The sequence below is a fragment of the Lutjanus erythropterus genome, chromosome 23, assembly GCF_056507025.1.
Source record: "Lutjanus erythropterus isolate fLutEry1 chromosome 23, fLutEry1.hap2, whole genome shotgun sequence".
Classification (NCBI taxonomy): Eukaryota; Metazoa; Chordata; class Actinopteri; order Lutjaniformes; family Lutjanidae; genus Lutjanus; species Lutjanus erythropterus.
This window is the reverse complement of record NC_139339.1, coordinates 15303848-15328824: the sequence shown is the minus strand read 5'-3', so window position 1 is coordinate 15328824 and position 24977 is coordinate 15303848. Positions and strand designations below refer to the sequence as shown.

At 39.2% G+C, this 24977-nt stretch overlaps 1 protein-coding gene across 7 annotated transcripts in view; it reads left to right on the top strand.

The window, feature by feature from the left end:
- The first annotated feature begins 1415 nt into the window (after positions 1-1415).
- The window catches only part of clcn3 (Cl-/H+ antiporter 3), a 45598-nt gene continuing 22036 nt past the window's right edge, over positions 1416-24977 (top strand). Inside the window, exons 1-2 of one of the 7 annotated variants that reach the window (XM_084711563.1) lie at positions 1416-1864; positions 12188-12369. In XM_084711563.1, the coding sequence (XP_084567689.1) occupies positions 12207-12369 (163 nt within the window). In that variant the 5' untranslated portion in view covers positions 1416-1864; positions 12188-12206. The other 6 variants (XM_084711560.1, XM_084711562.1, XM_084711564.1 and 3 more) reach the window with 6 other exon arrangements.

Here is a 24977-nt window from a genome sequence, read left to right as displayed (position 1 = left end):
TTTCAAGTAATTTGATTAATGAAGGATCAAACTATATTTTTCATGTTGTTTTAATGAGAAACAGCTGGATGGGATGTGGAAACTTTAGGTTTTTATATGAAGAAAGAAGCAGACTTGAATAAATATTAGAGTTGTGTTGAAGTTATTCTGCTTTTGCTGCTGCCTTGGATATTCAGGTTTAACTTTTTCATCATCTTGTCATCACTACAGTCGATAATCTCATTTCCACTTACATCCAGCTTTTTGTCAATGCCAATCAAGAAAATCAGCTCAGACTGAATAAGTCTATAAATGCTTTTACTCGTATTGGTCAATAGATGGTGCTGTTGGGTAGTGAAACTATAAGAAACGGAGGAAAACAGAAAAAGCGAAGAATAAAACATTCCTGTTTTGGTCAGATTGCTGATATGCATTGATCTGTGGTTCTGGATGTATATGTACAATTTCACCTGCAATTATCTGTGCTTTAAATTAAATACTGTTCTGCTGAAAAAGTATAAAGTCTGAAAAATGTCACCTTCACTTTGTTTGTATTCTACTTCCAATACAAATCAATTAATTCCTTTTGCTGAATGGTAACAGATACTGTCTCCGAAGTGCAGAGTGATGATATCAGATAATGAATGTGTTGATGGGAAAATGTTAAATCTCTCTATTGGGGCCCAGAAACTAGTAATTTCTCTCTATTGTTCCCTACAGATTTGCTTCGAAAGACCTTATAGTCAAACCCTTTTAAATTAAAATATGAAGATCAGAATGACAGTATTAAAATAAAAATAAGAAATAAATGTAAATCATGAACAAACCCTGTATATCAGAATCAGGTTTATGTTCAGGTAAGAATTTGCCTTGTATGTTGGTGCATAATAGTAAACATGCAATGTGAAATGACTTTGAATAGAATAAACATGGGTTATTGCTTGAGATTACTGCATAATTACTCCAGAGTTACAGTGTACTTTTTAAAATAATGCTGCACTAGCACAGTACCTACCAATACATATATGTAGGTACGAGGTAAGGGGGTAACAATTCTGGATTTCACAAAAAATCTGCTGTAGTTATTTTTTAACTACTACTACAGGGTAAGTATGATGACTACTGGGTACCTATTTCTGAGTAACTACATTTTATAAACCATGTTAGTGCTCCAAATTCTCCAAGTCCAGTTTTCCCTGTGTCACATATAGTTATTCAGTAACTTCTTGGACTGCCAGTACAAAATATAATCAACAAATAAGGGTATCAACTATAACTACTGGGTACCTATTCTATTATTATTATTATTATTATTATTATTATTATTATTATTTTTCTCTAATATTGTCAGTCCAAGACCCAAAATTAAATTACATTAAAATGTGTAAATTCTTGTACGATAAATGAGTAGGAATCAACTGATGATAAGAATTGTCATATATTTTCTGTCCATCAATTAACTGATCAGTTAATCAATTCATTTTTTCCACACTTCACAGGAGCCTGCAGTAATCCAGCTTGTCACTTCTAGCAGGTGACTCCATTGTGTTTTATGCTCTAGGCTTTTGATTGCAGCGAGTGTGTGGATGAATAATTGATCAGGTTTTTTCTCCTCCCTGCCTGTTTTACTATCACACAGACTGTGGGTGGAGGTGGTGGAGCTGCTGCTGCTGCTGCTGCTGCTGCTGGATGTATGGATGCGATGTGAAACAGGAAGTGAACGTCAGTCTGACACAGGAATGGGACTGAAAAAAGAAAACACCATCATGATGAGGAGAATGTCAAATCCACTCGAGTAAGAAACCAGAAAAAAAAAAAAATCCTCGTTTCAACTCAGGAGAAGGATGAACTGTTGTGTCCGAGCTGGATTTGAGGCATCAGGAAGGTAAGGTGGTCCGTTTGTTTTTGGAAAAATAAGCCGCTGGTGAAGCTAGTTAGCTTAGAAGAGAGAGATGTGAGTGTGTGTGAGTGTGTGTGTGTTTCACAATCCGAGGCCATCCATCCTCTCCATCCTCCTGTCGCTGTCACATTTATGAGCTCACAGGTTCATTTCACATCCGAGCTGAACAGGTGCTAGCTTGTCTCCAAGCTAGCTTGATTCCTAGCATGTAGCTCGAGTGAGTCCCAATGGAGGATCCACGGTTAGCTTGTGTGCATGTCTGAATATATTCTGTGGTTTTTATTATTTGACGTTTTGCTGGACTCGGGCCCTCGGCTGCAGCCCAGGGGAAGCTGGAGCTGCACGATGCAAACAGCTCTCCTTTTTTTTTATGTGCCTCTTTTTTCTGGAAATTTTCTCCATGTAATGTAGATGTAACGTTAATGCATGCACGGCGGCTAACAGCTGCAGCAGAGGGCTGTCTGTGTGGGATTGTAATGTCATGCTGGCTGTCATGGTTGTTTTTCCATCATTAGCACTGCTTTTTTTGCTTTCAAATTCAGTCACGTGAAGTTAAAAAAATAGCTTTTTTCTTCTCATGTCCTCAACACACCCTGAAAGTACATCTATGGCGTGTAACTTATTGTCAAAGCTGAGTAACTTGCTGTTAAAGCAAATAGAGTGTAAAAACTCGATAATATGTTTTTTTAAAACCATAATGATATTAGGGTTTACTGTAACTATTCAACTAATACTGATAACTACAAGCAGACTGATATTTTAGTCAGCAGATATTATGGGCCCAATATTGGCCCAGCACACCTATATCAGTCTGAATCAGTATTGGCATATGTTTTTTAATTCAGCAGATCATAATGAAAATTGTTTTTAATTTAATGTTTTTTCTTTTGCAATTTATAAGAAGAATTCTATTCAAAAAATATATTAGAATTATTGCATCACAATTTTCATTTTTACTGAAAATAAAACTGTTAAAATCCTGATAATGTGGTATTTGTTGGGATCTGCACCAATGAAACATGTTTTCTTTTTTAGGCCAGGGCATCTCTGCAACACTGCTGTTTTCTCAAACATTTTTCCTTTTTCCAAAATACTGCTATTTGGTTCTCGTTCTGTGATTTGGATATTGTTCACTGTCGTTTTAATCTTAAACTGAATATCTCTGGGTCCTAGACATTTTCTTGGATAAATTAAGCAACCAGTGCATAGGGCTGTCTGTAAGATTGTGTTGTCATTCTGCCTGTGTCATGGTTGTTTTTCATCATTAGCACTGGAAATCAAAGCAGTCTTGTGCTTCTTTTTGCCTACAAATTCAGTCATGTGAGATTAAAATCTAGCTCTCTTTCTCCATATGTCCTCAGCACACCCTTATGACATTTAACTTATTGTTAAAGCAACTATAGAGTGTAAAAGTTGGTGTGGATAATACTTTTATTATTATAGTTAGTTATAATATTTAAAAACACCAGTGAAACTTAACTATAGCAGTGACCCAATGTGTATAGATAAAAACAATCGGCTGATATATTGATAATAGGATTTTTATACTCCCCAATATTGGTATTGGCTTCTGCTCCAAAAACCAAGCATCAGTTGGGCTCTACTTTCCATCATCTTGTTCTCCATTTAAATTTAGGCTACTATAGAATTATTCAGCAGCTTACTTGAAAATTAATCAATTATTTAAGTAATTTTTGGAGCAAAAATGCCAAAAAGTCACTGGTTGTAGTTTTTTTTTTTCATCTTAATAATGCTTTGGGTTCTTTGATAAACTAAGCAATTTAAAAGATCTGTTGTTTTTCATCATTAGCACTGGAAGTCAAATCAGTCTTGTACCTCTTTTTGCCTTTAGGCATGTGAGGTGATCATTTTATTATCCCTCTCCTCAACATACCGTATAACTTGCTGTCAAAGCAAGATTATAAAAAGTCCGGCTGGATAATACATTTATATTTTCCGTAATAACATTGAGTTTTCTGTAGTTATGAATAGTGTCAGACAGATAACATTGGTCAGGCGATATTAGTAAATCACAGCTATATTGGCCTGTATGTATATCTGTGTATATGTTGTCCTGTATTTGCCAGTATGAAAACTTTTTTGTTTTGACAGAACATAAGGAAGATTGTTTTAATTTCTTTTTTGTTGTTGTTTAATAGGTAGCATGTATGTATGTATATTTGATCATCTTTATTGACACGTATATAATTATACAATGACAATGGTGACTCTGTATTTGACTCCGTCCTAATATAAGGAGCATTACATTAACATTAACACTAGTGAGCAATGATTTTAGATGAGGTTAGCTGTCATTTGCTGGAGCATGCTGGAGGCTAGCTTCAGGCCAGCTACAAGCTTTGGGATAATCTCCAGGTGGGGCTGAGAGCTCAACTTGGGCATGGAGAGCCTGCTGGAGGTATGTCATCGTTATGGGGTGATGTCTGTACACACAGAGTCCTGACGCTGTTGTTCTGCCCAGAACTTATAATTGTTAGATTTCATCTGTAAGACCAACATTTATTTTACGCTAGGAATCACTGTATAACAACCTGCTACAAAGTCATAAGAGGAGCAAATCAGCTAGGCGCTGCAAAGATCAGTTCAATGGATCATGTTCTCTCTGGAATGATGACAGACATTGACTGGTCAGTCATCTCAGGAGTCGGCCTACAAGCAGCTGAAATGACTTGCTGGTACCCAACCAGCAGTTTTACACAGCTCAGAAAACCTTGGATCAAATTTACAAATAGGTGTTATTAAGGCTACTGTCTCACTTGAAAAAATTATTAAACTTAATAAAGATAATAAACAGTAACAGTTCTAGATAGAAAATGACAGCAGTGTTTGGCCTGCTAATCTCAAATTTCCTCCTTTTTTCTCTGGGCTGAATTAAAAAATGATTGACATCTGTTTCAGGCAACATATTGGTGAAATTGTTTTTTGATTGGCAAAAGACTATAAGCCTCTGATTGGCCAAATTATTGATTAATTACTAAATGACTGACAGCTACCGCACCCCTTCCAAGAGATACAAACTCCCTGTTTCAGAGCTTCAGAGCAGCACTACAAGATGACACTGACAGAAAAAATGTCTCGCAAGCTGGCAATCGTGTGTGCGGATCTCTGTGGATGTTGTAAACTGCTCTGAAAGAACAGTCTACAATACCGTTGCAAGTGTACATAAGTTTCAAAATAAGATTTGCCCTTTTGAAACTCAAATTTCAACATTTCAAACTTTTTTCCCAAGATATACGCACCAGTTTTCAGATCGGCGTTTACAATGTTCCAGACCTGGAAAACAAAATAATACACTGGGCAGTGACAAATTTATAACTCTGAAAATATGTTGGAGAAACACTGAAAAAGCGTGCTGCAGCAGTGAAGAAGAAAAGCTACAACTACTGCTTTCAGAGATTTGACTTTTTTTCAGCCTGTTAAAACTTTATACAAGCCTTCAAAACTTAGTTTCAACTGCAAAACCTTTTTTATTGGATTTCAAGCTTTCAAGCATCATGTTTCAACTTCTCCAGCTCTAAAACCAGACATGATGATTGATATAGACAGACGTTAATGACTATATTCAATATTGATTAATCAGTTTATTAGATTTTTGATAAACTGATTAGTTGTTTGGCCTTTAAAATGAGTGAAAAATAGCCATTGTGTGTCCCCACAGCCAAGGTTAAGTTCTCAATAACTGCTTGTTTTTTCTTACCAACAGTCTAAACCGTAAACATATTTAATTCACAATTATATAAATCAGAGTAAAGATGCAAGCATTCCCATTTCAGGAGCTGAAACCAGGAAATGGTTGCCATCTTTGCTTGTTGAGAGACTTTGATTGCCATGATCAATCAGTTTTCAAAATGTAAGTTAATATTTTGTGGATTGACTAATCATTACAACGCTAGTAGTCAGCATATTTCTGCATGTGTACTCAAGTTAATGTTTCTCTGCTGTTACTTTTTCATTCTGCCACTGTTCAGGAAGTCTGACTCACAAGAATCAGGCCGTTGGTATGAGGTTATTTTACTCCACTTCTGCTGTCTGCGTGATACAGTTTTCAACGTCCCTGTTGCTATGTGAAACAACAACCTTTCAGTTAGCAACTTGCACGCTGAAAATAGCAAGTTTTGATGAAGATTTGGATCATGCAATTAGGTTGGCCTACATGTTTTCTTTTGCAGAGATCTAGCCACTGTAAATGCCAGGGCTTGCTTCTCTACATGCAAATGTCTCACCAAAACAAGACTATTTTGCAAGGGCACCGTTGCCGCAACCTTGAATTAGCGCCACCCAAGACGATTGCGATTGGATTAAAGAAATACAAACATGCCAGAGTGTTTTTTTTCCTCTGTACCTGTATTGGAATGAGTTAAAAATGAATTAGTTCAGCCAGACCTTTCATTATAGTGCTGAAAGTGTGGAGATCTGACTATGTGAGACTGCTGTTCAGGTATTCCATTGTGTATTTATGATTTATGATTAGCCAACTCTCCTCTCACACCAGAATCAAGAATCTGTGGCAGTTATTCTTCTTTGTGCTTTGCAGCAGTTACAGACAGGTCAAAGCCCAGGCACTCCTTATTTGATTTGCAATCGCTGTTGGTTTAATCAGCGCTCCTGATTGTGTTATGCCTGTCTGGAGTGTTTGCCTTCATTCTGTTAAGCACGACCTTAGAGTTTCACTCACAGTCAGATAGTCGAGATGTCTCATTTAAGTGTTTATCTCCACCCCCTCGTGACAGTTATGTCTGTAAGATCAACCACATCTTTCTTGGTATTTTGTTCATCTGGAAGTAGAAGGTCACATTACGCAGGACAGCAAAGATAAATGTTTGTTTTACTCTAAATCATGTCTCAGAAGAAAACATCAATTGTACACAAATGCAGCCTATTAAGATTCCATAATGAACTTGAATCCAAAACGGATATTTTCGCTCGTCTGGTGGATTGGAATTAGACTCCTGTTTAATTCTAGGATGCATTCACTGCTGTTGTCTCCAAAGTAAAATGATATTCTCACACTGGCGTAGGCTGGATGAAATTGATAGCTGACAAAGCCTTGTGAGAGCACACATACACACACACACACTGAGAAGGACTTCTTGAATGACTGTATTTCTTTTACTTTCGCTGCAGGCCAGATAGAACATGTATTATTCATCATTCAGCATTCGGTTTGAAAAAGTCCGAACTTCCTCTGTCTTCAGCAGCATATTATTGACTGATACTGTATTTTACATCTTCATCCTACTCAAACTTGTAAGACTTATGCAGACAATACATATATGCAATAATTTTAAGCTGCAGATGTCATTTCACTAGTAGTTAACCTTTTTACTTTATGTTACTAATTGATTCATCATGTAGTCTCTCAAATAAGTATTATTTTGCAAATTTGCCAAGTTTTATCTGAAAGTTCTTACTTATTCTGATCAACAGTAAACAGTTTTTCAAAATAAAACCAATTAAACATTTGCTGGTAATTTCATTTGGAGATTAGCTTACTTTCAAGTAATTTTAAGAAGTCACTTTGGTCTCGTGTATAGTCTATTTATTATTACTTAAATCCACTGAAAAATGTAATTACATCCTATATTATCTGACATTAAAATTTGAGTGTGTAACATTTAAGTGGCATCTATCAGCAGAATATGGCAGAAATGTATTATGATATTCATGAATATGTTTTTTAGTAGTGTATAATTACCTGAAAATAAGAATGTGTTTTTGGTACCTTAGACTAGCCCTTTCCATGATGGAACAAAACCCCAGCGCAGCCGTGATGCGGCACAGCCGCGCCTGGTGTAAATTACAGGTTACTTTCTCAAACTGCCATCACTACATGACAGTCAGTGTTATCGATACAGTCAGTGTTGTTGTCTTCTGATTGGCTCCATCTTGTTAATTGTGGGGCATGAACGCTCCCTGTTGTGTTTGAGCTGCTGTACACTGGATGTTTTGCTACAAAGCAATCCATATATCGACCACTCGCTTGCTGCCTTTTTTGAAAGATGTGTGTCAACGTATTGGCCTGGGCGTCTATGGAGGAGGTGTGAGCCTGTCGGTTAGAGGAGGGCAAAATGCTGAGTCACATCCCAGCAACAGTCGCCTGGGCAACACCTCCCTCCATAGTGACCAGGCGGAGGAAGATAAGGCCCTCTCGTTGCTCAAGTAGTTGTGTAACATCAGCAGACCCTGCAACGTTTTGTTCCCTTGCTGTCGATTAAGCTGCTGTTATCGACCATCACACACACACACACTCCTCCCTGTCTCATCCATACCCTCAAACGGCAAAATGAAATCTGACTAATGGGGTCAGAGTTCCTCAGTAATCAACAAACTTTAGTCTCCCTGGCATAATTACTGTTTTGATTGCTGTTGCAAAGAACGAGGGGAAACATGAACAAGTGTGCTGCGGACCGTCATAATTATAGATGCAAATGTCACCAGCAGAGAGAAATGGGAGAAAAGATGACAAGTCTTATTAAAGCAGACCATTGTGCAGAGGCTCAGCAGCACAGTCTGTTTAATATTTAATTTAATTTAACTGTCTGTCTGAAAAGATAATTACACACCTTTAACATGCATTTTATACTCTCACTCTTATTTGCCATATGAATCAGCATCCCTGCACGGCCAAAGTATGAGTTTTCTTTGTATCTAATGCAACCCTGATTTTAAAAAAGTTGATGTAGAATGTGAATAAAAACATAATTAAGCAATTTGCAAGTGCTTTTTGACCTATATTGAATTGAATTACAGAGCAAATACAAGATATTCAGTGTTCAAACTGACAAACTTAACTGTGTTTTGGAAATGCACACTCATTCTGTATGTGATGCCTGCAACATGTTCCAAAAAAGTTTGGACATTGAGCATGTTTAACATTGTGTTACATCACCTTTTCCTTTAAACTCAGTTAGCTTTCAGGAAATAGGAACGAAATCGTTGAAGCTTTGAAAGTGAAATTGTTTCTTTTTTCTGCTTGATATAAAATTTCAGGTGCTCAACAGTTTGGGGTCTCTGTTATCATATTTTGTGCTTCATGATGCACCACACATTTTCAATGGGAGACAGGTCTGGTTTAAGTTTCAGCCTTATGCTCAGGGCTAAAACATGAGGATTCTGGGGCGTAACTAGAGGTCAAAAAGCCAAGATATTGCACATGAACTCACCTAGAAGATCTCTGCCTTGACATTGATTCTGAAAACAAGCTAAATTGAATTTCCTGGCCTCGCTGATTCAATATAGCTCAAAGGGAAGTCCCGTCTCCTGGTGAATTAGTGTGGTTGTTGGCACGGGGAAAGTTTCTCTTTCCTCTTTGCCTCACATGATAGAGTTTGTGCCAGAGAGGATTAGTGGTCTTCAGTCTCCCTGCTGGTGTTTGCAGAAAGCCTTTGTTCATGATAGGTTGTTCTGTGATGTGGTCTTACTTACTATCATACCAGAGTGTCTAAAGTTATTTGTTAGAGTTGAGTGACTTTCAGTGGAACACGCCATATCTGAAGGGAAAGGATTGAATTTAAGGGGTGATATTATTATTACTGGAAATATATCGGCCAGCTGGTTGCAGCACAAAACTGCCAGAGATATGTTTGCAGAAACAGGGCTGCAATTACATAGTTTGACCACCAGAAATTTTGTTTTTCAGCTAAAAAGTCCCACACAGTGCACATCTTGGTCAGAACAGGATTAAGTGATACTTTAAAAGCAGTTTGTTTATAGTATGTTTTATGTAAAACTGTGACGGACTATGATCAGACTATTGTGAGACCCAAAGTTTATGTATAATGTGGGAATCATTTTTTGATTGTAGAATGATGATCCTGTGTGGTGTTTGCTGCCCATTTGCTCTTAACTGAGCCCCAAAAAACATACTGACACCAACTATGACTTATATACTCCAATGTAGCCTGCCAGACTCTATTTGCATACTGCTAATCTTCTACAAGATTATTAATGATTTCTTGTGACTCATAAACAGACACTTACTCATTCAGCAAAGATTCAGCATTAATTTAAACTCTAATTAATGTGAAACGGGCAAACAGACAGTCTTTCCAGCCCAAAATAGAAATTTCAAAGGGAGACACAGTGGCTGTAAATGAGTATTTCAACTTTCTCCCAACTTTCTCCCTTAACTTGGACCAGTTCTCAATTCTTATCCATAGTCACTGGTAAAAGAAACTCAGAAGTTTAGCTGACAGAATGGTGACGTAGAGATTTTATGGCTTTTCCACAAGTAGAAAAATGTCAGGTTCACCGCTCACTTTTAAATGTCACCTCTTGTTGAGATCCTCATATTGAAAATACAGTTTATACCTTCTCTTGCCGTTGCAATCACTTTTTTATAAATCTTCCATAACCACTGAATAAAAGGCGCTTTTTGTTAAAAAAGCACTTTTTAATGAAACCCACTTCCTAAATCAATTGAGCTGACTCCAACTTTTCTTTTTCTTCACTTCCCTTTTTATTGTGGCCTTTTGTGAATGTCACTTTTGGAAGTCCACAGCACAAAAACCAAGACGAAAAAATCTGTATGAAAACTATTCAGGTTGATATGAAGGGAGCTTAGAAATCTTTTAAGCCTGGTCTTTTTTTCACAGAGATACAGAGGAATACGAGTCACCTATCAGACCGTAAAGGATTATTGGAGATCAGTCAGGCTGCACCAACAGGGCACATTAAATATCTATCTTTCTCCTGAACTCTCTTCTTCTCTTTTTCTTTATTACTCTGTGACTCATCATGCCTCGAGGCTGATATTCCTATAAATATCTTCAGGTTATCTGTAATTTTCGGGACTCATTGTGCTGCTCGGCCTGTTGGGGATCGTTTTAGGTCACGTCTGTTGCTGCTTGAGTCACGTTTGTGGAGACAGATTCTAGTGTTGTTCCCTCCTTCTCCACAGGGGGGCGATGTTTGAGCAAAGGTGAGGTAGTGTGTGTTGATGCAGCTCTACTCTCTTTGGTCAAGCAGCAGTAGTACTATTATCATAATCATCCTGCATTGTAGGGAGGATCTCCATGTGTCATTTTAATCCCTGTCTATAAATAAACCTGTCTGCTGTGCAGCATACTGAACATTATACATTGTAACACTGCCAAATGCATTTAAATTCTAAGTGTTGACTGAAAGAAAATCAAGAAATTAAAAGGAAAAAATTAAGTAGAAAAAACTAATTCCTGACTATAGCGTATAGTTGTATATGTACAGTTGTAAAGGAGCCCCCAAAAAGCAAGTCAGATATTCCTTAAATTACATAAATGCATAATCAGAGAAATTTTAAGACATTATATCTTCATATTTTCCACTATGTTAATGACTAAATGTAATGTACCTCCACTTAAGAACACCTACATTCATTCAGTCAGATCGGTTTTCAACATTTGAATTGGAAAGCCTCCATCCAGTGGGCTCACATTATTTGAAAGAAGATGATCTGATGTCATTTGTGTTTCTAAAGGACTAAAGAACCCTGAAAATATTCACATTTGAGAAGCTGAATCAGAGAATTTGGATATTTTTTTCCTAAAATGGACTCAAAACAATGAATCGATGATCAAAATAGTTGGTGATTAATTTAACGGTCCATTAATAATCAATTAATCGTGGAAGCTTTACTGTGGTGGCTGTTAAAAGCAGGAAAGGCCGTATGTAGAGCCAGTGTTGGGTTTGTCTGTTCAGGGCTACAGCAGAAACATGGCGACCTCTGTAGATATAAAGGTAACAAAAACACGATTCTTATTTTCAGATGATTATACACTAAAGAGCTCTGACAGCTCACACTGATCTTTTAATGGATCACCTGTATCCATTCTTTCTCATTCCTCCCACATCTCACCCGCTCCATCACCACGTGTTTCGGCGGTTACCACGCTTCTATCAGACTATCCGAATGTTATCTGCTCCATGAAACTGTAGTTGCACATATTTGTGTCTCAGCAAAGGCGCTGGTTCTCTCATTCTCCAAATATGACAGGACAGAAATGTCATGGATTGATATAAATGGGACAGGTGATTATCTTTCAGCTCAGGTTTTTGGCGTTTGTGCGAAACTGTTGGCTGCTCTGGTAATTGGTTGTGTTTTTTTGTGGAGCGTGTGACTTTTGCTGGTCTATAAATGTGTGTGTATGTCTGTCTGTGTTCGTGCATGTTAACAACCCACCTTTCTCATTTCTGTACCTGACAGACTCACTTCACCTTGCATACTCTGTAGATAACCTAGCATCCTCACAAACACGGTGTGTATATCTCCACCACTCCCCCTCCTTCCTTCCCTCCCTCCTTATCATCCAGGGCACGGGCGCGTTGCTAAATGGAGTCGGAGCAGCTGTACCACAGAGGCTACTGCAGGAACAGCTACAACAGCATCGCCAGCGCCAGCAGCGACGAGGAGCTGCTGGATGGAGCCGGCGTCATCATGGACTTCCACACCACTGAGGACGACAACCTGCTGGATGGGGACGCTGCCTCCCCAGGTAGGGAGTATGGGATACCTCCCCCCCCAAGCTTTGTGATTGGTCCTTTTGAGCTCCCCCGTCATGACCCAGGCTTTGATGAACCCCCGACTCTCATCCTCCAATCAGATTCCTTGAATGCTGCGTCTTCAAGTCCAAAATCAAATTTATCTTCTGGGTCACAGTTGGTCAGACACGTTGCTGCTCTGGTTGTGAGTCACCCCACTGCTGATGTCAAGACGCATCAGATGTGTGTGTCCGCTCGTGTGTGTCCCTTTGCCATCTGCCCCCTCCTCATCTCCATCCACACCCATCAGCTGCTCCACATGCCGTCTTGTCCCACCCTGCAGACACCTGCTGCCATCATAATCTTCTTTTGACTATAGTAGTCTCACAAATGGTTATAAATTTATTAAGTAATATTTCAGTTGACAATGAGAATGATTTTGAACTACCAAAATCCCTTTTTGTATAACCCACTGATGACAAAATTATTTGACCTCAGTAACTAATAAGACTTACTTTTACTACTTCTAGGGCACGGTTCAACGTTAATGTTCAGGCAAGTGGGTCACAATACTACTTGCCCAAAGTCAATTTTTACTTGCCTCCCAACTCAACATGTTTTCAGGATCATTGAAACACTCGCTACAGCTCATTTCCTCATGAGTGTCTGGGAAAAAAGTATGCGTTTAATTCTTCTTTTATGACAAGCCCAATTGTGCAAATAAGTTGCTAAATTGTCTATCCTGACGTAACTTGCCCTGGGCAAGTAGGAAATCCTCGTTGAGCCCTGTAGGGTTGTGCAGTATAATAAAAACAAGCCATTGTTTGCTCAAGAACCAGCAACTGCAAATATATTTGCACAGATGTGTGTGCTGCTGGTTTAGACAGAAAAGAGTCCATAAAATCAGACTGGCGATGGAGACAATTGTCCACAGCCAATATATTCATCCAATCATCCGATCGTACCAAAATAATTTTAAAAATGAGCAAATAAATACACCTTTTATTTTCCCATTTAAAAGCTGTGTTTTTGGAATTATGTGTGAATTCAGATTCATTATAACCCTTACTTAGGCTCACAACCTCTGTAGGTATTCATTAACCATTTTTTGTTCTGTCTAGAATCCATACATGTCATTTTTATTTAGTTAGTTTATTTTAAAGTCTGCTTGCACTTTTCATTATTGAATTGATTTATAAGTGGAATTGATTCAAGTCCTTTTAATCCCTCTTTGCATTGTCCTGACATCAGTTAATGAATTTTGCAGCCATTAATGAACTTTATAACCATTTGTAAAGCTTTCTCAGGTCCCCAGCTTGTTTATTATTTTAAATAGCTTTTTCACCTGCAGTCATTTGTTTGGTTGTCTGCCACATTTTACTTGTCTTGTTTTGATTGTTGTTCCGTCCGTGTTCTTGAGCCAAACTTGTCTTTTGCATGGCGTCGTGGTTTTGCTTGCTCCTGTGTGTTTCTCCCGTCTCCATCCACCATCTTGACCTGCTCACCTGTTTAACACCCTTGCTTCCTGTTTCTCACAGCTTGTATTGCGGTCTCACTGCCACTTTAATGGGTGCTTTGGCCTCGATTATTGCTCCTCCTCCGTCTTTGTCTCTTGGCTTACGTGGATCGGTCTTTTCCTGTCATGTAGCAGTGACAGATAGGTGGTAGTAATAATACAGACACGTGGCACAGCCTCTGTGTGTTTTTTCATTCAGGAATGCGTCATCAGCTGGCTAAATATAGAAGGGCTTAGGTGCAGCACGGTGTGAGATTTTAGCATATTAAAAATACAGTGTATTTATTATGAACTTTTTAAAGGGTGTGTTGTATCAGTGTATTTTCTGCTGAGTTTCATGATGAGTCATTCATTGTTGGACAGATCTGTGGCTACACTTATAGTCATACCTGTCATTCCAGTGCAGTCACTTGTTTCTCATTCATTCAGCAGCTCTGTGTAGCACCCTGACTGGTATATCTGGTGTCCCGTCAACATCTGAGCTGCTGCATCCGGTTCGTTCTTCCTCGTCTGAGTAAATATACTGACTCCCCTCTTGTTTGAACCCCTTTTCTTGAGGCTTGACTTGCAGCTGATCAAATAGAAAACTCGCACACTGAGGGGTTGTGTCAAAGGGCTTGGTTGAGCTTGGCTCTCTAAGTACGAATGGTTTGCATTTAATCAGAATGTTTGATTTTGTGTGAAAGAAGAGCAAACTAGTGTGTTTATACATGGGATAAAGACACTATTTCTGTTCACACTCTGTATTAGGTGTTTGTCTCTGTTTAAGATGGATACTTGGGATTAATTGGCTTCATTTGAGTCAGTTTTGAGTTTTGGGGTTGTAGATTGGGTTTAAAATAAAGGCATATTAAAAAGTGGAGCTGGAAAAGTGGATTAGTTGCCTTTAATGGCCACATATTCTACTATTATCTGTCATCTCCCTTTTCTGTGGTGCAACTTTCTTCAGTTTATATCTGGCCACAGCTTTTCCTGTTTTGCATTGAAGAGGTTGTTGCAAAACTTGCTGTCGCAGCCTTCTGAATCAGGCATTATGTGTTTCTGCTGGTTACAGTCATGTGGTACCACTACGGTTGACACAAAAACCATTACTTTTCTGTGAAAGCGAACATCTAATGTTCAGAGGATAAAAAAGAGTTCATTCTCGTGTTCAGTGTTGCCTTTGTGTGGGGAGGTTGTGCTAATCCACAAAAGAAAGGCACATAAAACAGTCACATATGAGACTGTTCCTAAGATTACAGTGTTTAATTTACGGTCTTGAAACTTGAAAAATGACAGTAACAACTGGTAGCATGTAAATAAAGATGTTTCATCTGTATCAGAGTGACTTCAGTATGATTTCTAAGGTTAGTAAAGCGTAGCAGTGATATAACAACTCTTGAGTCTAGACTCAGCCTATTCATTATTTATAAGGAGACTGTGGGTGACCAGGCTATTCAGTAGGACACACCTAGATGACTTCACTGTACAGTGCAGCAGGATGCAGACGTGGATTTGTATAAAACAAGATCACGATCTAGAGGAGGAAGATTTCTTATTTATTTTACATTTTAAGAATAAAGTTGAAATGTCAAGGGGGCAAAAAGTCAAAATGTCTCGAATGAAGCTGAAATATAAAGTTGAATTAGTAAAATGGTGTTTTATTCTCAACATTTTGACTTCATTCTCAAAATGCAACATGGTCCTGTTATTTATTTATTTTTTTTTCATGCCTGGACCTAATAGTGAAAATTCAAGTTTATTCTCAACATTGTCATTTTGACTTTGTTCTCAAAATGCAAAATTAAAAGAAATCTTCCTCTTCATGTTTTTCCTTACCCTAATACATATCTGTAGCCTGGAGGTGTAGCGTCAGTAGTCACTTGAAGTTTAAGCTGAACACAAACACGGATATTTCAACATGGTAACGTTGACATTCATCTCAAAGCACAGATCATGTTAACAGGCATATTGAACAAATATTGGATAATGGGTTTAGCACATAGATGTATAAAATGCAAATCCATTTAGCAAGTTAGCATGCTAGTCTTTGCTTGTGAACATTTTTAGTACATTAGATAATATGGCCATATTAGATTAACAGCATACTTACTATAGGCCAGCTGATAGTGGAGTTTAGAGGTTGATACTGATATTAGTTGGGAGTTGGTAGATAGTTGATTTGTGCTTTTCATGTAAACATTTTTATACAGATCTCTTAAATTTCTTGATATTTTATAGTGTAAAAATGAACTTGTCAATGCTCTCTGGTGGACAGTGTTTCTATATAACCTTAAATCCAGTTTAAGCATTTCTGCATTGCAATTTCTTATTTTATTTACTGACAAACAGGGTGCTTGATGAAAATTTTTGGGATAACCAGAGTCTTCAGGGTTTATTATCTGGGAGGTTGTTGCATATGATGTAGGGGAGTTACTGCGTTTTCATTGGGATTTTCAATATTTATAAGTTTTGTATGTTGTTGTTGCCATATCACTTAACTTACAGAGGTCTTAGAAGTTGTGTTTATGTACTGTGTGTGTGTTTATGTAAGAAGGATTGGCTCACATTTCAGTGTCTCCAGTCTGTGGCTCTTATTCTTTGACTCTGAAACTGGACCTCTGGCCAGTTAACTTTGGAAGGTGAAAGCATGGGGTAACTCTAACCGGCCACCACTTGTACTGTCCCTGCTGCTACAAATGGACGGTGAGCTTCTATGAAATGTTGACACAATCAGATACACAACACTAGGGCTGGGTATCAAAATATGTGGCTGTCAACATTTTTGATACCAGTAGCAGTACTTTGATATCGGTTTCGGAACAATACTTTTTTCAATACCAAATTCATAAAATCAGTTTTTAACAAAATGAAAATTACATTTCTCATTATGGTAGGCTTGGATGCTATCTATTTTTGCATACCTTCATTCATTCCTGACAGCCCAATGACACTTCTTGCTGCAGATATCAACACAAAATTTGGCTGAACAGAGATTATTTACGGGTGTATCATGTGGCTAATGAGCTGCTTTTGTAGTCTTAAAATAGTTATATGTTATATTTTCATGATTCCATGAATCATATTTAATGTTCCCTCTTAGTTAGGTAGGAGTTTCTTTTCTTCCTCCAAATAATTTGACTGTTTGCTATTGTAATTAGTTAAGTTTTTTGTTTCATTTCCCATCATTAAAAAAAAAAACAGTTCAAACCTCTATGTTTCAGATAACTTTAGTCACAATCACAGTATTGAAAATCATACCTTCTGGATTTCTTAATACCCTGATATACCATAATACCCTGATACTGTCCAAGCCTATTTTATGATACAAATCTTTAGCTCGATTTTTCAGATCCTTTTTACGAACTCAAAACAGTTTCATAACTCTTTAGTTCTGTGTTTCAGCACCAGTCATAATTTGGAGATTTACTTGTAACGTATCAAAATGTTGAAAAATCCGATAACCAGTTTTACACCAACTAGGCTATAACAAAGGCATCTATTCCACCAACCTGGCCTGTTTACAGTCTTACATATTTAACATTTCAGATCAAACTGTAATAGGTGGAGCCTAGTCATATATCATAATAACTATTGTACATGCCAGATTTCTACCTCCCAGTCCAGTCTTGATTTGTGAGTGACATCCAGCCGTGCAGCGACATTCCCATGAACTGGTTTGGCTGCCGGCCGGTGTGAGCTTGCATTTCAGGAACTCTGCTCTTCCTTGAAGTTGGTTTGGTGCCTCTCTCTGCCTCCCTGTACTATTTTTACGTAGTTAAGAGTGGGTGGGTTCATAGGGAAACTTTCAAAGCCCTCCTCTGGGCTGTGACTGCAGTGTGAGCAGGGGGCCGGCTCACTCTGCAGCCCCATGGAAGTTGTGGCTGAAACTTTTTGTTCTTTTAGCAGACGTAAAGGAGACAGATGGAGGAGTGTGTTGAAAAGTGTGGCTCCTTGAGCTGAAAAGGATTTACTTTCCTTTCTTTTAACTCACTGGATTACAGAGACTCTGGAAATTCTTCAAACTTCATGTTGTTGTTCTGTTGCTTTGACTTGCTTTGTCCTGACCGGGACTTGTTGAGCGGGGAGGTAACAAACTATGGCTGATATCACCTGTGCCATTGCCTAGCAACAGGAGCCCTACTAAAAGGTAAGAGGTCATAGAGGTCTAACAGACTGTTTTTATATTATAGTGATGACAAAATTATGGCGTGTGAACTGTCAGGCTCCCATTGTTCAGGCATGAAGGACCTGCATTGTTTCAAATAATAACACATGATTACACCAAGTGTACAAAACACCTTCTGCCTGGACGTACAGTGACTGTGTGGTCCTTTTGTATTTTTCCCATGAACTCCACCTCAGTTCAGACTGGTGTAAAGGGCGAAAAATACGGGTGGGGGTTCCTGTACATTAAACTCAGTTATGAGATGTCCAGATGTTATCTCACATGTTTCATATCCTTCCTGCAGAGTGAACACGAGACTATAACATGCGACTGTGTCTGACATTGGACCCACTTTTTGTGTGTTCCCTTTTATAATTCTGAAACAATATTATTTTCAGTTTCTCTTTGCAAACTAGAGGTAAGGCAACAGTTGCAGTGGAATTTGTTCAAAACTAACCAAAATAACAAGGCGAATTAGCAAATAACTCCCATGGGTATATAAGTTATTTCTTGTTTGTGCAATCACAAAGCTTCCTTTCATTTAATGTATGAATATGAAAAGTACCTTGCCTCCGGAGTCGGGAGTGCTTTCTTTTAACCAAATTTGAAATATATATGCTTCAGTGGCTGGGGGTCAGATGGATCATTTTTTGGAAGTTAATGTGAGGCAAGGGATTGCTGTGACTTTAAGTGCCTGTGATGGTATGGGGATGTGTTAGTTCCCATGTAACTGTCACATCTCTGAAAGCACCATTGAAGCTGAAAGGTGCATACAGGTTTTGGAGCAACATGTGCTGCCATTCAGACATCTTTTACAGTGATGTCGCTGTTTATTTCAGCAAGACGATGCCAAGACACATTCTGCACGTATGTAAGGGCAATGCTTGTGAGATGCCAGCTGTGGGTATGGCACTTAAGCGATATTTTTCAGAAAATTTACATTTCTATGGCAAATTACCCTGTTTTCTGCCATGCTTTCAGAATTGCACCAAACTGTTCATCGCATAGTTAAAGTCTGGCCCACATCCACTAATGCCACCCACCTAAACTCCTGTTTTCAGGATAATTCAGCTCATAAACGTTGTCTTTACGTGCCACCATTTTTTCACAAGTGCCTGATTGGTACTGCACATGTGCACCTCTCAACAGAGAGGAGAAGAAAGGAGATACTTCCATCGTCAGCTCTCGAAAAAATTATATGTTTGACTTTTTTTATGATAGTTGCTTGATCGGGCAAGGGAGTTGCTAGCTTGCCCAAAGTGGCATTTTACTTGCCCCATGCAATCGGGCTATCTTTAGTATTTAGCCTTGATATTTACAAAAAACATTGATTTTGCTCGGTTTTAACATTAAATGTCTTATCTTTGTTCGGTATTCAATTGAATATAGGTCAAAAAGGACTTTAAATTCTTGTATTATGTTTTTTGTTACGTTTTACAGTATCACAGCTTTTTTGTAGAATTGGGGATTTTAAGTAATATTTTCAATGCAGGACTTGTACTAGATTACTTTTACAGTGTATTATTAGTACTTACTGTACTTCAGTAAAGGATCTGAATACTTCCTCCACCACCACTAAGATGTTAAAACTTCCATTTATCTTTGCTTCAGCCCCTCTGCACTTGCTCAGAATGGAATATTCCTTTTCAGAGCTCACAGATACACACACACACACACACACACACACACACACACCCACCCCTGTGACCCGGCACCTTGGTCTCTGCCATACAGGCAGGGCTCACTGATCTCCCCTAGCAACCAAGCAGGCAAGGCTGACCGGCCTGGTGTGATCGTCTTTCCCTCTGAGTGTGTGTGTATGTGTGTGTGTGTGTGTGGTGACATCATCAACTCTAACAGTCAGCTGCTGCAGTGGAGAGAGAGAAAGAAAAGGGGAGGGGGAGGGAGACGATGCACTCACACACACTCTCTCACTCACGCAGTCTTCCTCTGGTAAACATGGCAGCGACTGACACACACGCAGCAAGCGGTGCATAGTGAAGCCTAGCTTTAGCTTTAGCCTAGCCTCGTCTCAGCTGTCAACATGGAGGAGGAGGACGCGGCAGCCGACCCCTATTTGCCCTACGACGGGGGAGGGGACACCATCCCCCTGCAGGAGATCCCTAAAAGAGGTACGCCACGTCCCCTCTTCTTTTTTTCTTTTCCCAGTTCCCTCCGATTCCCTCCTTTCCTCACATTGCTGCCAGGATGACAGAGGCCGTCCTCCTCCTGCTTCTTCTCCTACAGTGAGTCCATGTAACCATATGGCAGGTTTAAAACAAACGCTGCCTCATCTGCTGCTGCTGAGGCATAGAAATCATGGAGTGCCGGTGTGGATCAGAAGTAATGTTGCATGTTTCTGTGGGAGCAAAACAGCTATTTCACCATTCACCTCTGTCAGCTCTGTTGATGATTAACCATCAGTGTGTGCATGTCAGCCACAGATAATAAGATAAAGAGAGGGTTGATTCAGTGTGAAGGCTTGTGCTCGGGCCTGTAGGCAGCAGCAGCGGCAACTAAAGGCGGCAGCAGCATCATGGGCATCCATTTTAATTTCCCCTTACAGAGGCACAGTCAGGCTTTGGCTATACAGTATGTGAATTGGATATTCACAGATCTAGGCTGTGTGTTGCTGAAGTGAGGACACCTGTTGGCCACATTCAGGACGTCACATCACATCCCATCATTCATAACGGGGCTCCTCAGGGTGAAGGCGCATAGTCAAATTATGCAAAATTATCACAACAAATTTGACTTCTTATGCCGGAGCCTTGTTTGTCTCTATTGTGTAGCCCTGTAGGGAGCTTTCTGTTCAGTTGTGTGTGTGTGTACGCATGTGCGCACTATTTCCTCCAGGCCTTGTTAGATTTTTACGGTGAGCGAGCAGAGACAAAAGGCCCCTAGTGAGTTTAGGACAGATCTGCTGCTGCCTGCATGCATCCACTTTGTGCAAAGGGATGTCCCTACATCCAAGATTTTATTTCCTCTCTACTTGCGCATGCACAGGTTCATAGTTTTCTATCCTGTTTGTGATTCTCTCACAACTTTTGAATTAATTGTTTCATGAATTATTTACATCTGTCCCTCTCTTTCTATTTTGGTAGCCTTTCACAAGGGGTGTGCACGATTAGTCAACCAAGTGACTTAACGTTGCTACCCTTGCTAGTTGTCACTAGAAAAACTAGTCTGTTAAACTGTTTATTAATATTTTATTAATGCACAACAGTAGTTAACTGTTATTACTAAGATGTTACGCAGCTGTCTGCCACCAGCCAGGGCTGCAGCCCCCTCTCCCTGCACTAATAGTCGGATATTGTAATTCAACAAGGCGGATAGTGGGACAGATGACATCTTGTAAAACCAGCACAGTTTGATTATGATAATAAGGTTGCATGTATTGTAGGATTGTACTGAATGTTTCAAAGCATCATTAATTGTGGAGGTATTTGACTGGCAAAATTAGTATTCGACTACACCAGTAATACATGGACATTCTTAAGTGTTGTGATTCTACAAGTATTATAGTTCAATATTACATATTATTATATTAATATTTTTGTTAACTTCTTAACACTAGGCCATGGGAAAAGTTGAATCATACATTTGTAAAGACTGTATATCATTAGATCATATTCCTGAATTTTTGTGCTGGCTGCCTTGCTGTTGCTTGTGCGGCTGGTGGTTTGTTGATCTGTGTCAAGCTTGCGCTGAAGTTGCTGCTAGGTGGGTCCCTGTGCTCTACACCTGCCTGCTTCTCCCTCTCTGTGTCTCTGACAGAGAAAGATACAACTGGTGCTGCAGCCTTAGACTTATTTCTCCCAGTCAACTCTCAGACCACCGTCTCTTTGACCGAGAGGGACAGCAGCTTCAACACGAGCTGAACACAGACTGACAAAGCAACAGTAGCATGAGTGACACCGATGCGAGGATGCACAGTTCCGCTGTAGCCTGTATGTGCGTCTGAAGGAGACAGAGGGAGAGGAAGAGAAGGTGGAAAGTGGACTAATGTGCCCATTGTTTCTTTAAATTATGGCTGCTTTGTCTCTTGACCTGCCCGACTGGGTGAAACTGGATATACAAAATAGAATATAATTAATGGGTCAGTTTAAGGACATTCACCGTAAACCCTTAGGCCTTTTCTCAACTATCTATAACTATCATGTCATATCTAAACACACAAAGAAAAGTTGTGTAAAAGGGTGGTTTGAGTTCTCAAGCTGTTTGGACTTTTATCCATGTATTCATCAGCTTTTTCATGCGACTCCAAGGATTCCAGCAGTCTGTTTATCAGGCTGGCTCTTCTGGCTTTAAGGAGGCTGTCGGGGCCAGTTTACAATGTTGGTCACATGATGGCTGAGCAGACTAACCCTACTCCAACCCAGCTGACCCCGGCTGCCTCTAAACCTCTCTGACCTGATCTGCTCAACAGTAGTAGAGGAAGGGAAGGGAATGTAGAGATGGTGAAGACTGAAGACAATGAAACCTCAGAACAAGCTGCTGTCTGATGGTCGTTTCCCACCTCACTGATCATAGTAACACAAGAAGGCCATGTCAGACACTGAGAAGTGGTTTAGAGAAGTGGCATTACTGACAGTCAGCATGCCTGTGTGTGCACTGATGCGGCTTTTAGCCCTGATGCAGACAGAACAGGATCGCTGTGTCACTGTTCTTATTCACAGGAGAAAGAAACTGAAGCCTTATTTTATGTGTGCGCGTCTGTCTTTTGTCCGCGTGCCCACTGAACCGTTGGAGGGTGATGCTGCTGATGTGCTCATACGCAGTCCCAGTCGGATTCTGTTTTCCGTGGCGTCACCCTCACTTGGCTCCGTGCTCCGGATTCGACTGATGGGTGCCAGCAGTGCAGCAGCATCAGGAGGGGTTTGTGTGATTTATCTCATCAGTCAAATTCTCCGTTCTCTTCCTGGAAGTTGAAAATGTTCCCTCTTAATTAAGCAACATCCACTCTGTTTCAGACATTTTACAGTTTACTGCAGTGGAGAGCCGCAGTCTTGTATTCATGGTCTGTTCTCTTCTGAGACTGATACTGCTGAGCTTTTGTCATTCAACGTTTTTTTTTCTCTGTGTCATTTTTTTTGCCGTATTCATCAGCATTTGTAGACACAATGAAATTCTACATTTGCTGTGAATGATAAAGCACTCATTTTGTAGTACCAAGATTTGTTGGTAGGGCTGAGCAATAAAATAATAGTGACATGTATCGACAATAGACTCTTCATTGATAGCAATAAGAAAATTGTCTGCCTTAAATGCAGGTCTATTAAGTCTTTAACTAGTGAGCCTTGATAAATAAAGTGGTTAAATTAAAGTAAAGCAGTTAAATTGAAAATAAAGTGGTTCAGTTCATTTTCCACCTGGTATTTATTAAAAATAGGTAATTAAAAACTATCAGTTATTATTCATATTAATTGAAACAAAGCATTTTATTGCGATCATTTTTTCAGCAATATCGCCCAGCTCTATTTGTGTAACTATTTTTCATTGCTTGGCACTGACAGCAGACTTTTCAGAGGTCTCTTATTTGAAATTATTTGTACCATATTTTTTGTTTGTTTGTGCCACTACTATATGTGTAAAGCTGGCTTATTTTTTGCACTTGTTAGTGAATATTCTCTTGGTTTTCATGAATCATCCACAGCGGCCCGTGAGGGACAGTAATCCCACTGACTCATTGATATTTAGCATTCTTTGTCTTCATTTAATGCATCTGTCCTGAATTTTCTAGAGCATTTTTGCTCAGCCTGTTATTTTCAGACTTTTGTAAGGAAAAGCATGTATAAAAATACGATACTAGAAGCCTTTTTTCAGCAAAAAAGAAAACAGGACATATAGTAGGGTTTTTTTTTAATTAACACCCTGTACACAGTGCTGCTACAGGAGAAGTCACTGAATACAGTCTGGTTTTGCTGCTGAAAGCCAAATTTCCAGCGGGACAAAAAAGACTGAACTGAGGTCCTGAGTCATGAATCATGATCGTGTTTTTTGTAACTTCACTACTTTCAATACTATAATTAATGGATATAGTGTTTTTTTAAATGTGGTATTGAAAGAGTTTTGAAATATCAACGCTTTGACAACCTTAGAGGGGACAGGAAAAAAGTAAACGGGAGTGGGCGATGATTGTTGATTGTTGGTGTATTTTTGTCTAATGCGTCAAAATTAGATAACTTAATGTCAGGTTGAGATTTGTTCAGTGTAGTTTCATCTTATGTTGTCAATTGTCAGACATTGACAAAGAGAAGTTCATTATAACCTGGGTAGTGATTTCCAAATAAGTAAATAAAGCCTAAAGGTGCAGCAAGATGGACTGCAAAGTCATTACCAATCACCATCACATTCAACAGGTGGTTTGAACAGCCTTTTAAGAAATCAATATACCATACCATACTGAGTTTTTTTTTGTGACCCTATTTGTCTTGGCTCAGAACGCTAGAAATTCTGCCTGGAACATTTTCTCCATAAAGACCTTCTTGCAGGAAAATTTGCCCTGGTTGGTCATTCTGGAGCTGGCCTGATGGTCATCTTCCTCATCTAACCTCAGAGAGCCAACTGGTAATTTAACAGTGGAACTGTTACTGAATTTAGTTTTTGTTGCAGCAAAATTGCTTTTGAAAGGTCTGAAAAGCTACTGAAGTGAGCTTTGAGTTGTCGAAGTGCAATTACTGGAGCCTGGTTGAACTGGTGATGCTTGCAAGAAGTCTGTGGTCCAAAATGCAAATTTAGCTTCCAGTTCTTTGGAGTTTGGATTCCCAAGGATATGAGTTGGAACGTTGCTTACCCTGTGTTGAGAAAAGCCTAATGTAAGTTACACTGCAACTGCTGTTGAACTGTGCCTGTAGTGGTTTCTACTGGCAACAAAATTTTCAACTGAAACCGACTCCTGGTGGCTGAAATAGGCCAATTATTTCCTCAACAGACATGCTGCACATTTCTTTAGGGTT